General features: G+C 47.0%; 1 protein-coding gene across 40 annotated transcripts in view; it reads left to right on the forward strand.

Annotated features, from left to right (window-relative positions):
• The window catches only part of ANK2 (ankyrin 2), a 1,645,279-nt gene that overhangs the window by 1,546,101 nt on the left and 84,264 nt on the right, over positions 1–14,914 (forward strand). For all 40 annotated transcript variants that reach the window (XM_069630993.1, XM_069630997.1, XM_069630984.1 and 37 more), the window contains one exon: positions 9,331–9,613. In XM_069630993.1, coding sequence (XP_069487094.1) covers positions 9,331–9,613 — 283 coding nt within the window. The remainder of the gene's footprint in view (positions 1–9,330; positions 9,614–14,914) is intronic.

Here is a 14,914-nt window from a genome sequence, read left to right on the forward strand (position 1 = left end):
TAGCCAGCATCACTGAAACAACCCTTTTAGATATCAAGGAAGAGCTTCTAGAAGCATTTGATGTCCGTTACTCAGATGTCCCATTTCTGCTGGGCCTTTACCCGCTTTTAGTATAGTTGAATGCATCATCCTTGTTGATGTTTACAGAGCATAATGGGATTTGGTGGTTTCCTTCGTGAAAGATCGGGAGGCCATAAGCAAGTTGTGACAGTGTCCCCTCTCACCAGGCACATACACATGTGGTGTACTGATGAGTTCTGTCTTGATCTCATGGCTGTTTAATGCCTACATGAGATCACCTGTATCCTTCGGAGAAAACCATTAGGCAATCATCTCAACTTTACAACATGATACAAAGTTGGTTTTCTTATTGCGCAAGATGCTCCATGTCAGTAAGGGAATCTTGTCACAGGGAACAAAGAGAGACCCCTCTCCCTTTAAAAGAGAATGTAGACCTTCAGAGACCCTTTTGTGCTTTAAAAGTCATTGTACTCAGGAAATGCCCCATATAACTGTGGCAGGATCTCCACTATTCGAGAGAAGTTTGGAAATGGTGTATCCCTGTGGTCGCTGGAAAGGTGGCGGCTACCAAATTCCATGTGTAAAGATACCACGCATGCTCCCATACTACATGCAAACAATATTTTCTGCACAAGTCCCCAGTTAACTGACTCACATACCCGGTGAAAAGTCATCTGCTGACACTTCATTCACTACAGGGGCCGAGGAAGTAGTGTAGGGACACTTAAACAACCAAGACAAGACTGTGAGTGACTAAAAAGAGAAACCTATCACCAAAAGGGATCCCAGGAAGAGGATTACAAGTCGCAGACTATAGGTTTTCTTGAACACTTCTCAAAATCAAGATACCCAGCTGTTGAGTCATCCTTTTTGCAATTTTCTCTCTGTTGTTTAAGGCACCCTAACAAAACAGTTTTTTTATAACCCTAATGCTGTGACTGCCTTCATTGGTATTTCTCGGCTTGTGACTCAGACCCTCTAGGCAGCCCACCACCCCCTGTGGGTAATGCACAACATTTAGTTTACAGTAGCGTAACTTTGGTCCCACAGGCAAATTGTCTAACACAAAACATGCATTTCCAATTTCCCATTCATTTACTTTAAATGGGTCATTGTTGTAATGTGTTCATTTTATCTAGCATCAACTACTGACTGTAGTGTGTCACCCCTCCTGGGAGAATGGCCCCTACCAGGGCTCGTGCCAAGGTCACATTTTTTGACCATGTGACAAGAAGAGAATAAAAGAGACAGGCCGTTTCCGGCTCATCAGTCAATGCAAACTAACTCCTGCCTACTGTGTGTACTTGCTGCTGCAGGTCCCTATGCCTGGACAGTGCCCCTGCTGGGCAACGCTGTCCCTGATGCCTTGTCCGCTGGTGTGTGACAGAGCCCCTGCTGGGCAATTCTGCCATCATGCTCCAGAGCCCCTGCTGGGCAACTCCAGCCCCACAGGCCATTGTCCGGATCCGTGTGATCACGGCCCAACAGGGTGACCCCTGTAACTGAGTAAGATGGGTGCCCCCACCACCCCATGAGCTGGCTCATGTGCCCGTGAGCCAGCCCGCCACAACCACTGAAGGTGATCCCGCTGGGTGCCCCCAGCAATTATGTCCTGGACCCTGTGCCCTGTGTCACAAAATGCTCTTTACTATGCCACCTGTACATTCTGACCCCCTCCCAAAGCCCACCCCTTTCCCTCCTCCCTTAAACCCAGTCGCCCATCAAGCATTATCATGTGCTCCACAAACATTCTCGCTGCCCTGCGATGGCCCAAATTTCCCTACTCCACTATGCTCCTTCGCAAATTCCAGACCCTGCTACTGTCTGCCGAGCGATGCCGCAACTAGGCCCTCTTAGACCTATCAGCCGACTGCCGCCGACCAGCCGCATCGCCATGTCTTCCTATCACTACCCATTGCCTCACCTACCAGCATGGCCTGGCACATCACACTGCGCCTTTCCGCCAGCCACTTTGTTCCTTCCTGTCCTAGTCGAACTTTGTGACACGAGAGCGGTGACTTCATGCCCCCTAGCACCAACCAGCCATTCTGCCTACTCCACTCATGCTTCCTCCACGACAACGCCTGCGTACTGAGCAGTACTCGCAGCATCGCTCCACAGATGAACACATCCCACCCCTCCTTCCCACACGTGATCACCAGCACCACACCGCTGCCCACCCAGGCCAGCCTACCTCAGGCAGTGCACACAGCACTTGCATCTTCCTCTCCATGTGGTCAACTACATCAGCGTATGTCACCAGCACATGCCGCAAACCTTTCCCAACTCAAAGTAGCAGCCACCTCTCTAGCCATGCCGGCACAAGCCCACAGAGCTACCCAAAGCTGGCCTACCGGCCCATCTCGGGATACTATGCCCCAAATCTCTGTCAGAGAGGACAGCTCACCTAACATGCTGCTCCTCCCGTCCCCTCCATATCGATGTCCCACTCAGCACCATCAGGCGCAACTACTTCCTCAAACTGTGCACCAACCCTGGACACATTCCTACCCCGAATGTATGCCTCACTTCACCCCCCTGTTCCATCCTCACCCAAATAAGCCCCATGCCCTCATCTACACATCCCTCACCCACCCCCACCCCTCCAGTGTGCCCTCTTGAACACAAGATCTCTGGCAGCCCATGCCCATGAAATCCTTGACCTTATCACTGATAATAACATCGACCTCCTGGCACTAACCGAAACATGGCTCGCCACCACCTCTGGCCCTATCCTGTCCATAGCAATCCCAAATGGCTTCTCCATGTTATGCAGTGACGGATCACCCAAAAACAGTGGGAAGTTGCCCTTATTTTCAAGGATTCTCTCCCCTTACACACTATCAAATGAACCGCCTCTCCCAACTGCAAACTCCTTTCAGCCAAACTCACCTGCTCGTATACAGCCTCCACCACCATCCACCTCATCTACCGGCCGCCTGGTCTGACCTACTCCATCGAGGAGGACCTCACCCAGCTTGTCTCATCTAATTTCAAGCCCTCAACACAACACATACTTGTAGGGGACCTTAACCTGGGATTTAGTGAACCGTCCGACCCTTACGCCAACGCCCTCTCAAACTCGCTGCTTGCCCTAGGCTGCACCCAACGCATTACACAGCCTACTCATACCCATGGCTGCACCCTAGACTGGATTGTAGATCATAACAGAAACATTGATGTCCTTTCCAACCAACCATGCCCATGGTCTGACCACCATCACCTTCTCAATACCTACCCTTGCAGCATCTTCCAAACCGGTAGCTAGCCCAGCCACCATTATGACCCTCGTAATCTCACCTATGACCACCTCTCGCCGCTCCTGGACCAACAGATCCCACCCACGACAGACTTCACTACTCTAGAAGAGCATTACAATATGCTGCTAGGCACATCCATTGACCACCTTACATCCCTCAAAGCCAAGAAAGCCAAAAACAATGCTCACCTCAACTTCTGGTTCACCCCAACCTCCGCTTCATCAGAGCCTTCAAAAGAGCAGCCGAAGCCGCCTGGCATAAAGAGCGCACCATAGCCAACAAAGCTCGCCTCTCCACCACATCACTCCACTACAAACAATCCATCATAACATCCAAAGCTGCAACCTACAATGAGAGAATTTCCAAAGCCACATACAGCTCCTGCAAACTCTTCTCGAAGGAATTTAGATAACCCCGTCACCACCCCTCTCTCCATCCTTAAAAAACATGCCTGGTGCATCAGTATCCAAGACACGCTCATGGGAAAAATCACTTAACTACAAGAAAAAATAAAACTTAAACAGCAGGCCCTCCCAGTTCATGCCTCCAAGCACCCACCCACCCATCACTCGCCCTCCCTTTCATTTCCAACCCATTAACACAAGCAGCCTGGCCAACATCATCAAAGGCCTCAAGCCCTCCCGATGTAAGGGGGATATCTGCCCAGCCTCTCTCATCAAGGAATGTGCAGAATCTTTAATCCCACTCTTTGCTACCATTATCAATACCTCCTTTGCCTCATGTACCATCCCGGTCTCGCTCAAAGAATCTTGGATCTCCCCGCTGTTAAAAAAGCCCACCCTTGACCCAGCTACCCCAACCAACTACGTCCTATCACCACGGTTCCCTTCCTTCTCAAAATCATCAACAGTCGCCCTACCTGCAGATCCAATCCTTCCTGGAACTTCACCATATCCTAGGATCCCGACAATCAGGGTTCCTTCCCAAACATGGTACATAAATGGCCCTTCTAGATCTAAAAAAACAGCTGGACGCAGCCATTCACTGGGGCTCCCTCTCACTCCTCCTACTGCTCGGCCTCTCCAACGCATTTGTCCTTGTGGACCATGAGATCCTATGCCAAGCACTGCCCACTTCCACCCATTTCTCGCCGGATGCAACCAAATGGATTTTCTCCTTTCTGGCCAACAGATCATCCTGAGTTTTTGCAGGGGAGGCCATTGCTACCCCATCACCTACGTCACCTACATCTTGTGGCATCCCTCAAAGCTCATGTGTATCGTCCACACTATACAACATGTACACCAAACCACTACTCGACCACCTAGATGTCCTCGGTATCTCATTCACAAACTATGCTGATGACACACAAATCCTCATACCACTCTCAGGTGATTACCCCACAGACTCATACTGCATCAATACCATTTATGAAACCATCCAATCCTGGATGGCTGCACACATCCTAGGCCTCAATGATGACAAAACTGAGCTTAACTACCGGCCAATCTAAAACATTCCCTACCTGGCAAAACTCCTGGAAACCTACGTATATAAACGTACCCAAGAGCACATAGAAAAACATCACCTACTAGACCAAGCGCAAGTAGGTTTCAGACCAGCAAGAGGAACGGAAACAGCACTACTCTCCATCTGGGACGACCTTACAACTAACGCAGACTCAAACACAACCTCGGCCCTTATTCTACTCAACCTCTCCGCTGTCTTTGACACAGTTAGCCATCACACCCTGACCAAAAGACTAGAAGACATAGGCATAACAGACACAGCACTACTAAATCATTCCTAGCAGACAGAACAGAAACTGTATGGATTAAACCCTTCAAATCCACTCCACAAGTTAACGACTGTGGAGTACTACAAGAATCCTTACTATCACCACTATATTTCAACATCTACCAGACTCCGGTCATCAGAATCTTTAAAAAATACAACATTACTTGCTACAACTATGCCGATGATACCCAAATCATCTACAAAATCAAAGACAACGAAGTGGATCACTCAACTCTAATCGACTGTCTGAAAGAAGTCTTCAACTGGATGAATGCCAACAACCTAAAAATCAACCCAGGAAAGACCGAAATCATGATCATATCCAAAGACCAAGGGAATGAAACCACCATTCCATGGCCAACGGAAATGGGAACCGCACCAACACCATCTAAGGTAGTAAAGAATCTGGGAGTCCTGATGGACAACACCCTAACCTTAGAACCACAAATAAACGCAACCGTGAAGAAATGTTTCTTCCTCCTCCACATGGCAAGAACAATCCTACCTTTCCTCTCCTTCACCCACAAAACACTCACTATCGTAGCCCTCATCATGTCAAGAATCGACTATGCAAACAGCCTCTACCTCGGAATACCAGAATACCTCCTGAAGAAACTACAAAAAATCCAAAATGCGGCAGCCAGACTACTCCTTTAACTATCCAGAAAAGACCACATCACTCCTGCCCTAAAAACACTACACTAGTCCCAGTAAAACATCGCATCACCTTCAAAACCATGTGCAAAACGCACAGGGAAATCAGAAGACAAGGAGCAGAATTCCTTCACAAGAAAATCACAGTCTACAAACCAAAGAGGCCCCTCCGATCCAGCGACGAAATCTGCCTGGAACTAAAACCATACCGTAAGAAAAAACTTGGAGGCACCTCCTTCTACCACTTAGCTGCAAAAACCTGCAACAACATCCCAAAAGAGATAAGAAACACAGAAGATCACCACAAATTCAGGATATTACTAAAAACCTGGCTCTTCAAGAACACAGACTCAAACTGAAAACCGAAACAACAGAGAAAAAGGATGACTAAACTGGAAAGGATACTGACAGCCCAGAACCGACAGGGTAGCCCCTACAGTACCAAGACGGATGACACTACTGAAACACATGGAGACTGAGCCAAATACCCCAGACAATCCCACCAACAACCTCACCCCCATTAGTTGCCACCAGGTACCAAAGTGTCAATGGAATTGTCGAGACACGGACAATCACCACACTAGCTGAGTGGTGGATATTGGCAGGTGCACTGGCCCCAGAAGTAGGAAGGGAGGACAGGTGGGGTGGTGAGGGAGGCTGGTTGAGGTGGGGGACCGATGTGAAAGGGACATTGAATGCAAGATGGGCCCAGATCAGATCAGTGGCGCATCAGGAGAGTCTACACAAGCCCTGCGCCTCAATTCAGGATACAGATACCAACTAACCAATTCCACTAACAATTTCCCTCCTCTGCACACACCTCTCAAACTCTGAACAAACACAACCACAAACCTACAGCACAACAAACCGCACAAACTTCACTGCATTGCAAAAATACAACAAAAATCACACATAGACTTCCACAACAGTACACAACGACTACCGGCCGCAAACACCCTAGGCCCAGTCAACGGACCCACCGGGCTGAGACCACCAACAGCACATCACTGCTCTCTTGCACTTTTCCTGCTTTCTCCCACTAACCCACCCTCACTCCCTCTTTCAGAGCCGCCAGTGCACCAGGGGACCACTTTGGTGGTGATTGTGTGCAGTAAAAATGTCCTTTAACATTAACATCAACGCTAGCAAGCCGGTCGTCTCTTCTCAGAATCACCTCGAAATTGCCTGAGCCCTCATTGGGTCTAAACTCGACTACTGCAACTGCCTACTCTGCGGAACAACAGAAAACAACCTGCACAAACTCCAAACTATCTACAACAATGCTCTCCGAGCTGCACTCTACATTGACAGACAATGCCCACATATATCGGAGGCCAGAAGGTCTGCCCACCGGCTCCCAGTTAAGGACCGAATTAAATTCAAGATGCTCTCAATCACCTACAAATGCATCACCAACGAGCCTCCTCAACAGCTCACTGACAGTATCAAAAACACTCAGCATCCAGACCCATCAGATTTGCCTACAGACACCGTCTGATCACTCCATGTTTCAACAGGAAACGAGCAGGCATAGCAAGCTTTTTAGCCCATGCATTTAGCCCAAGCCCTTCCTCTTCAACTAAGTTTTGAACCTCTCCCATGTGCCCTCTTCACTCTTCTGTAACCAGTGCCTAGATGCCTGCAGGTTTTGTGTGCTCCTACAAATGTACAAAATAAATAAATAAATACAATAAAAGCAAGGATTAGTCAGTGGAGACCTCGATTTGCCTTTGGATTATACATCCAGTGTTGCTGTTACAATGTGCTGGTAGTGGTGGACCTTGATTAGAGTAATTGTGAGAAGATGCCTTTAGGCAGAAAGGGTGTCCACGAGCTGTGGAACCCTCACGTCCCCTGCACACTCAGGTTTTCTGTCCTTGGTACAGACAATAGATAAAGCAGTTTCAATGTACTGTAATTTAACATTTTGTGAAAGTGGAAACAACTTTTACAGTTGTCATTATTATTATTAGTATTATTATTATTTTTATTTTTATTGAGCATGGACCTTGCTTAAGGAAGCAAGGGAGCGCTTTACAATCATAGTGGAAAAACAAGGTATGGGAGTAGAAAAACAAGGGAGTGGGAATATTGCAACAGGCAAGGGACAGCAATTGTCAGCAATGGGTCTACAAGTAACCACGGGAGGAAACTGTGGGTATCAGATCACCCAATCTCAGTTCTGGTGTGGAGTGGATGGTGTATGGATCTAGGTGTTACAGAGAAGCCATTCCTTGAAGAGGAGGGTTTTGAGCTCCTTCCTGAATTGTATAAGAGAGGGGCCAGCTGGATGTTAATGGGAAGGAGATTCCAGAGTTTTGGGGCGTAGACAGAGAAGGCCTGTCTTATGTTTATTTAATTCCTGCGCACACAGTTCAAGTCTTCACATGTCCTTACTTCAGGTGGATCATAGTCTTCCAGAGAATTTCTCAGTGAGGTAGCTTAGGGACTTCAGGGTGACAGCCTTGTAGATGATGTAGCAGGATTTAAAGATGATAGAGGCTTTCAGCTGGAGCCAGCACAGTCCAATGAGGGTCAGGGCGAGGGGGTCAAAATAGCAGAGTTCTTTGATGAGTCGTGATGCAGCATACAGGACACATGTCAGGGGAGCCAGGGTAGTCGTCAAAAGGCCTTCCAAGAAAGCAATGCCACCATCCAAGTGGGAAAGGACTAAGGCTTGGACAGTATATCTGAAGTTGTTTTCTGAGATGAAGGGTCTGATTTTCCACAGGAGAGAAAGTTGCTACCAAGCCATGTATGTCTTGTGTGGTATATGTTGTTTGAAGGGGAGGTGTCAAACCCAAGGGTCTTGGCACAGATGGCCAGCTGGGGCGTGATGCCCTTGAGACGCATAGCAGAAAGCCAGGTCTGAATGTCCGGTTGTCTGGTGTTGTTGGTCATCAGTAAGAATTCAGTCTTGGAGGGGTTGAGCTTCAGGTAAGCACTGAATATCCAAATTTCGATCATGAGAGGCAGTCTTGGAGTCTCTAGATTTTTTCGATGGAGGATATCTTGAGGTATAGCTGTATCTCATCTGCATATTGGTGGATGTGGATGTTGTGTGGAGGAAGGTATGATTTGAACCAGCTGAGGACGAACTTGCTGATCCCCATGTGACGACGTAGATTGTCGGTGTCTGATGATTTTCTGTGCCAATGTTGCTGAGTGGTAAAGGAGAAACAGGAGGGAAAGGTGGCCATCATCAATGATTTTAAGGGCATTGTCAATCACCTTGATGGTAGCCATTTCTGTGCTTCATCTGGGTCTTAAGCCGGATTGGTAGGACTGAAGGAGGTTACTGATGTTGTTGTGTCGCAGGAGTTGCGTGGCTACTGCTTCCTTACAGATTTTTCCTAGGAAGGGAATATGGGTGATGTGGCAGAAGTTACGGAGGTCGTCAAGGTATGTGTTGGTTTCTTGAGAAGCAGGAAGATTTGTCCAACCTTGAGGGTCTAGGGGAATGTGCTCTCAGTTAGGGAGCTGTTGATGATTGTAGGATAAGGTAGAAGTGCTTCAGTCAGAAATGTCTTGAGTACCGAGGCAGTGCCGATGTCGTCTGCATACAATGTTATCCACATAACAGTTATCCGTTCCTTTTAAATTTTAGGATGATCCTTTTCTTTTTGTGTTCCTCCAGGATTTTCTGCTCTTCAGGAAGACCTGTATAACTCAAGGCACAAAAGCGAAGGCGACAACACCACCTTTAAAGACCATGAGACATCTGATTGCCCACCAATTGTCTCGGAGGAAGACATGTCTGTCAGCTATTCCTCTTTTCACGATAGCACTCACAGGACAGATGCAGATATGTCAGTCTCGGATTACCTCCGACAAGTGCAGAAAGAAAAGATGGAAGTTGAGTACTCGGGAAAGCAGCAAGCCTTGTCTGAAGGATCATCCTCCGACCACAAGGAATACTTGTAAGTTCAATGTTTCTTTAAATGCTTATTAATGCAAATTATTATAGACTATTATTATTATGAAATGAATGCATGACAGAAGATACACATAAAGGTAGTTAAATGTTAGGCGTTGATCACTCATTTCCCATAGTAAAGACATAAGGCGCTCTATCGCTCTTCAGTACCTCAGCCATATGGTTTGATGACATTGCCCTCCGTTAACATTGGGGAAGCTGCGCTCTGAGCTCCCTATATGCCAGCATCAGACTGGACAGCACAGGGAGATGAAGCAACGTTCACATCTGTTGGAACGTAGGGGAGATAATACCATGACCCCTAACCCATGACTGGGGACTATTCAGGCTGCACACGCTAGCACCTCAGGTTATGTTATGTTATGTTACTTGGCATTTATATAGCACCTTATTTATCAATGGTATGACCTCAAAGCGCTGGTAGGTTGAACGCCCTTGGGAACCGCAATTCAATTCAGTAGAGAGAGAGAGTGTCGTAAGGTGTTAGGCCCATTATAGTTGCGACTATGTGGACTCGTCCGGCCAGTTGTTTGAAGGCTCTCAAGGCTGGATGAGACATAGAAAGTCAATCACAGAGACCGAACAGGTGTTGTTTGACATACAGAGTTCCCGTTGTGACATCTACTCTCACAGCGGCAGAACAGTGCATTGCACTTTAATGGATTTTAGATGGGTGGGAGGTGAGAGAACTCTTTTCATATTTATTGTGCCATGCTTTCATCCAAGAAGAGTGGCTTTAGAGTGTAATATGTGCAAGACTTCTCAAGCCAACTAGGGATTGGTCATAATTACAAAATGAAAAATGTCACAATCCGACGTTATGAGGCCCTTAGGTAGGATGTGCGCCTAGAAAGGAACAGGACAACACTAGCGATTTGTCTGAATTGCTTAACTTTCATTCTGCTTGTTCTGACTGAAGGGCCTTTCAGTAATACAGAATGCACCACCTGGATGGGCCTGGGAACTTGCATCAGTCTCCAGGGATATCCCTAGAAGAGATGCAAGCAGGGTGCCCCGCGCTTTGCTCACTGGATCATCTAGCATGCACTCTTGGGGATAGGAGGAGTAGGGGCCAGGTCCTCAATAAGTATCAAGTCATGTGCAGAGGATGCACTGTTTTATTTGGTGTAGTTTCAGAAATGTGCAGGTCAACTCATTCTGAAAGGTGACTGCACATTTCATGGGGATGGACAGCAATGCAAAGATGCGCTGGCCACCTCCCTTGCATTCATTAGTGTCAGAGCGTGAGTCTGGCTCCCAGCACCCACGTGCTAGCGAATTTCTCATTGGCACGCCTGTCAATGGCAAACGCATACAAAATAAAAGCATTTCTATCCCTGTTTTTAGGATAGAAATTCCAGTGTCACAGCAGAAAGGTGTGAAAGTAAGCTGCTTTGCTCATCCCGCTGTGCCTTTTCCAAACAGGTCGCAGGTGGAATTGTTTCTTTTCTAGCCATTTAACGGGCCTCCCATTTCTGAGAAATGCGCCCTTGTTTGCCCCAATGTGCAAAGGGGGTGAAAAAGCACATCCGAATGTGTGCATCATGGGCAAACTTTCAAATGTCCTTTGGTTATGTGGGCACATTTATTTTTGGTGCAAGTGGGGAGATACGCTACTGCACCTCATCACTTGCGCCAACACATTTAGTGAGAATCTGCCCTAAAGTGTACAGTCCCTGACTTCATAACCCTTGAGTGATGCACCACAAAGGGAAATAGCAAAGTGGGCACACTTTCAGACAGTGGCTGAATACCCGCCGTAATTGTGTGCCAGGTGCTGCAAAAGGAAAGCCCAAGTCCTGAAAGTGTGCACCAGACGGGTGCACATTCTGCAATGGGGTCATGCCCCTCACTCTGGGCAGGTGCAGAGGGATTTCCTTTGAACCTGGCCGAATGGGTAAAGACAAGGTAAGGTTATGGTTCATCTATGACGTATGAAAGGAGAAATGAATAAGAAACTACAAGCACAGAGAAGTCAGCTGGTTGCTGGTGCCCTGCAAGCTCTTTCAGTCATTTTAAAATATGTCTTTATGGTATTAACCGCTGCCTAGAACTAGCCTCATTGACATGTGAGTAAAGATTTTTGAAAATGCTGAAAGCCTACTAATTAAATACAATTGAAAAAATGCAATCTTCAGTGAAAACCTATGCCATTTGTATTTGTATTTATTTTATTTGTATGTATAATGCCATGCATTATAAAGGAGAAATCTGCACACTATGGAACCCATTGTGCTTAACATTTATACTGTACAAGTTCACTACTATGAAAAATACAGTACTATGAAAAATGAGCTTTAAACCGCTCTGTCGTTAGCAAAACATAAAATAATAAATGCAATTAGGATTAGCTTTTTTATATGACTTAGTGCCACAACCCCACATTTCAAAGTGCTGTAATAAAAGCATTCATTATTACCCAATATCGGGGTACTCAACTTATCAACCTCCGAGGGATGTAGGCCTGGGCCTCTCCTGCCAGGCTTGCCCCATGTAAGAGGCGAGCGTTTGACCAATGAGGACGAGTTCTCATGCCTTTCCATGCTGGATGATTGGCTACAAAAGGCCAAGTCAATGGCCTTTATTTCTCACTGTCTCAGGGTGACTTGTGAGCTTCTTCAGTGCCTGGGGTTCTCGTGGAACTTATTGCAGAACCTCAGGAATTCCAATCTGTGCCCCGCAACCAGGATCCAGCCATGGAAGCTCATGTGGGCAGAAACCCTTTGCATCTCTGGTGTGGGTTCAAGATATCTTTGAGAAGGCACCTCAGTTTCGGCCAGATACATTCCTGCAGGCTTCGAAGCTCATTGGAATGCTGGGTTTCCCAGCCAAATGTAATTTTCTGGCACCAGACACGAGGCTGCAGAGGCAGCACCTGCAATGGACTTTGCCGTCTCAGTGGTACCACTTACAGAGAGCCCTGAAGGATTGACTAGAGAGGGTCCATCTCTTTGCAGTTGGATCCGCTGTATTGGCCATGTCAATCCATTCATCTGAAGTGAGGGGTATTTTACCAGCCGTATCTGCATATCATCTTGGTTATGGATGCCCCACTCTTCTCTACAGGAGCCCATCTCTCTGACGTGGTCATTGGGACAGTTAAAAGAAAGATCTCCACATCAATCTTTTGGTGCTGGTGACCATTGAGCTGGCCCTTATTGCATTTCTGCTTTCCATCCCGGAAATGCTACTTGCAGATCTTGATGGACACCACCACTCTGTGAAGGGGGGCACGTTGCTCTTAAATTAGGCTCTGCAGAAAGGGGTTTACTGCTCTGTAGCTTTCCTGGAAGGGTCAAAGAAGGACCTGGCAGATGCCCATGCAGGCAGGAAGCATCAATCCAGGAATGGGAACAGCGCCAACAGGTCACAAGCAACCTCTTCGTAATGTGGTTCCTCCTCAGGTTAATTGATCTCTTCACCTCCGCCCAGGACTGCAGGTGTTGCCCATTCTGCTGTAAAGTCTTTCCCTCCCTCAAGAGAGTCTGAGAGGTGTGTTGATTGTGTGCCTTCCATTCAGTTCCTCCGATCCCTTTGTCCTGTGTCAGAAGCAATGGTACACAGTGACCATGATCTGTGTGGCTGCAGACTTGACAAAAAGGGTATGGTTTCTAACCTCCTTTACCTGTTTCTCCTCAGTGTAGACTCCCCCCTAAGGTGGGAACGTAGTCCACAGGCGAGGGGTCATATGCTTCATCTGAGCCTGGCCGGTCTGTGCCTTTGCACCTGGTAATTCAAAGGTCGAAGCACCAAAATGTGGGCCTCTGTTCCTCTGTGATGTCATCAGCCTGATGGCCCTTCTATAAGGTGATTTATGCTGCTAGATAGGAAATATTTTCCAGAAAGTGTTAGGCTAAGAGTATCCCTTTCAAATATGTTCCCTGAACCAAAGTGGGTGCTGGGAGCCTATAATACTTATGTATTGGAAGTGCGCTCCAGACACTAATGTATGCAAGGCACGAGATCATTTGCGCGGATGCGCAGCCCCCTGGAAATGTGCAGGCAACCGTTGAGAATAATGTGACCTGCGAAATGGGTTGCCTGAAAACAGTGCATCCTCCACACTGTTTTAAGATGACCTATTTTTTGAGAATTAGACTCTAGATTTATAGATTTCTTGAGTTCTATATAAATGCATTACTTGGTGTGTGAAATACAATATTAATTCAAGCTTAGTATAGTTTCAAACCACATTAACGTCTCTTAAAATTAATCACAATGCAAATCATTGATTTGTTCCCTCAATGGTGCCATGCATTTCCTAACTGGCTGTTCCATTTGTGCTCCACTGATAATTGTTAGGACCGTAGCCTCACCGATAATTGTATAAGGCTTCTTATATGCTCCCTCACAGGTGTGTTAGGATAAATATTCACACTGCATAAAAAGAAAAATCATCTTTCAGAGAAGATGGACTCGTTTTAGTCCTAGTATTGGGGAGCTTGGATGATGCGAATAAGGTCATATTTCAAACAGAGAAGCGAGGCCCCAAATAAAACATGTCTGCAGCGGAGCCGAGCCGTCCATCACACCCTACATGAGCGAGATCGAGAGGAGGCGTGCGGAGCAGCATCCAAAAGAAGCTTCTTCTGCCAGAAAAGTAGCACTTCTCCCTATCCTTCTGTCACCTTCGCTGCAGAGTGAGTCCCTGATGGAAGCCCGAGAGAAGACAATAAAGGCCCTCCCACCCAGAAGGGTGCAGAAGGACTCTGGCGTAGGCTCTGGGAAGAATGCGGGCAATATCAGGGGCTGTTCCAATATGTTGAATGATATGTGTCCATTAAGTAGTCCAGCGAGGGCTTCAGAGTGACATCTGAGAAACATTGAGGGCTGTGGTTGAGTTATCTATGATGTCACTAGGATCTCCAAGATGGACTGGACCCAGTAGCTGAAAGCTATCCATCTATAATGTCGTGTTGTGTGGTCGCCTTCCATTTCTCCCCTTCCTCCCTGCAATGTCCCTCAGGGAACGACATAAAGCATAAGAGAATACCCGGCTGCCACTCACCTTACCCCACAGCAACCCAAAAATGAATTAGAAACACCCAGAAGAGCAGGTGCCATTGCTCCCTGTTGTGATTTCATGGCAGTTGACTGTGAATTTCATAATCCTCTGCCCTGGCGTCACAGCAGGAGGATGCAGCATTCAGGAGCAAACAAAAGTGTCTCTAGATCTTATGCAAGCCATACACAGCAGAAACATGGTTGAAATAAATGTAATAGTACCAGCAGACCAGTTCAAGATTTAAGGGAGGCAGAAAGTTTCACTGTTGGAAGAGAGGGA

Source organism: Ambystoma mexicanum, chromosome 6q, assembly GCF_040938575.1.
Source record: "Ambystoma mexicanum isolate Mex_15411 chromosome 6q, UKY_AmexF1_1, whole genome shotgun sequence".
Classification (NCBI taxonomy): domain Eukaryota; kingdom Metazoa; phylum Chordata; class Amphibia; order Caudata; family Ambystomatidae; genus Ambystoma; species Ambystoma mexicanum.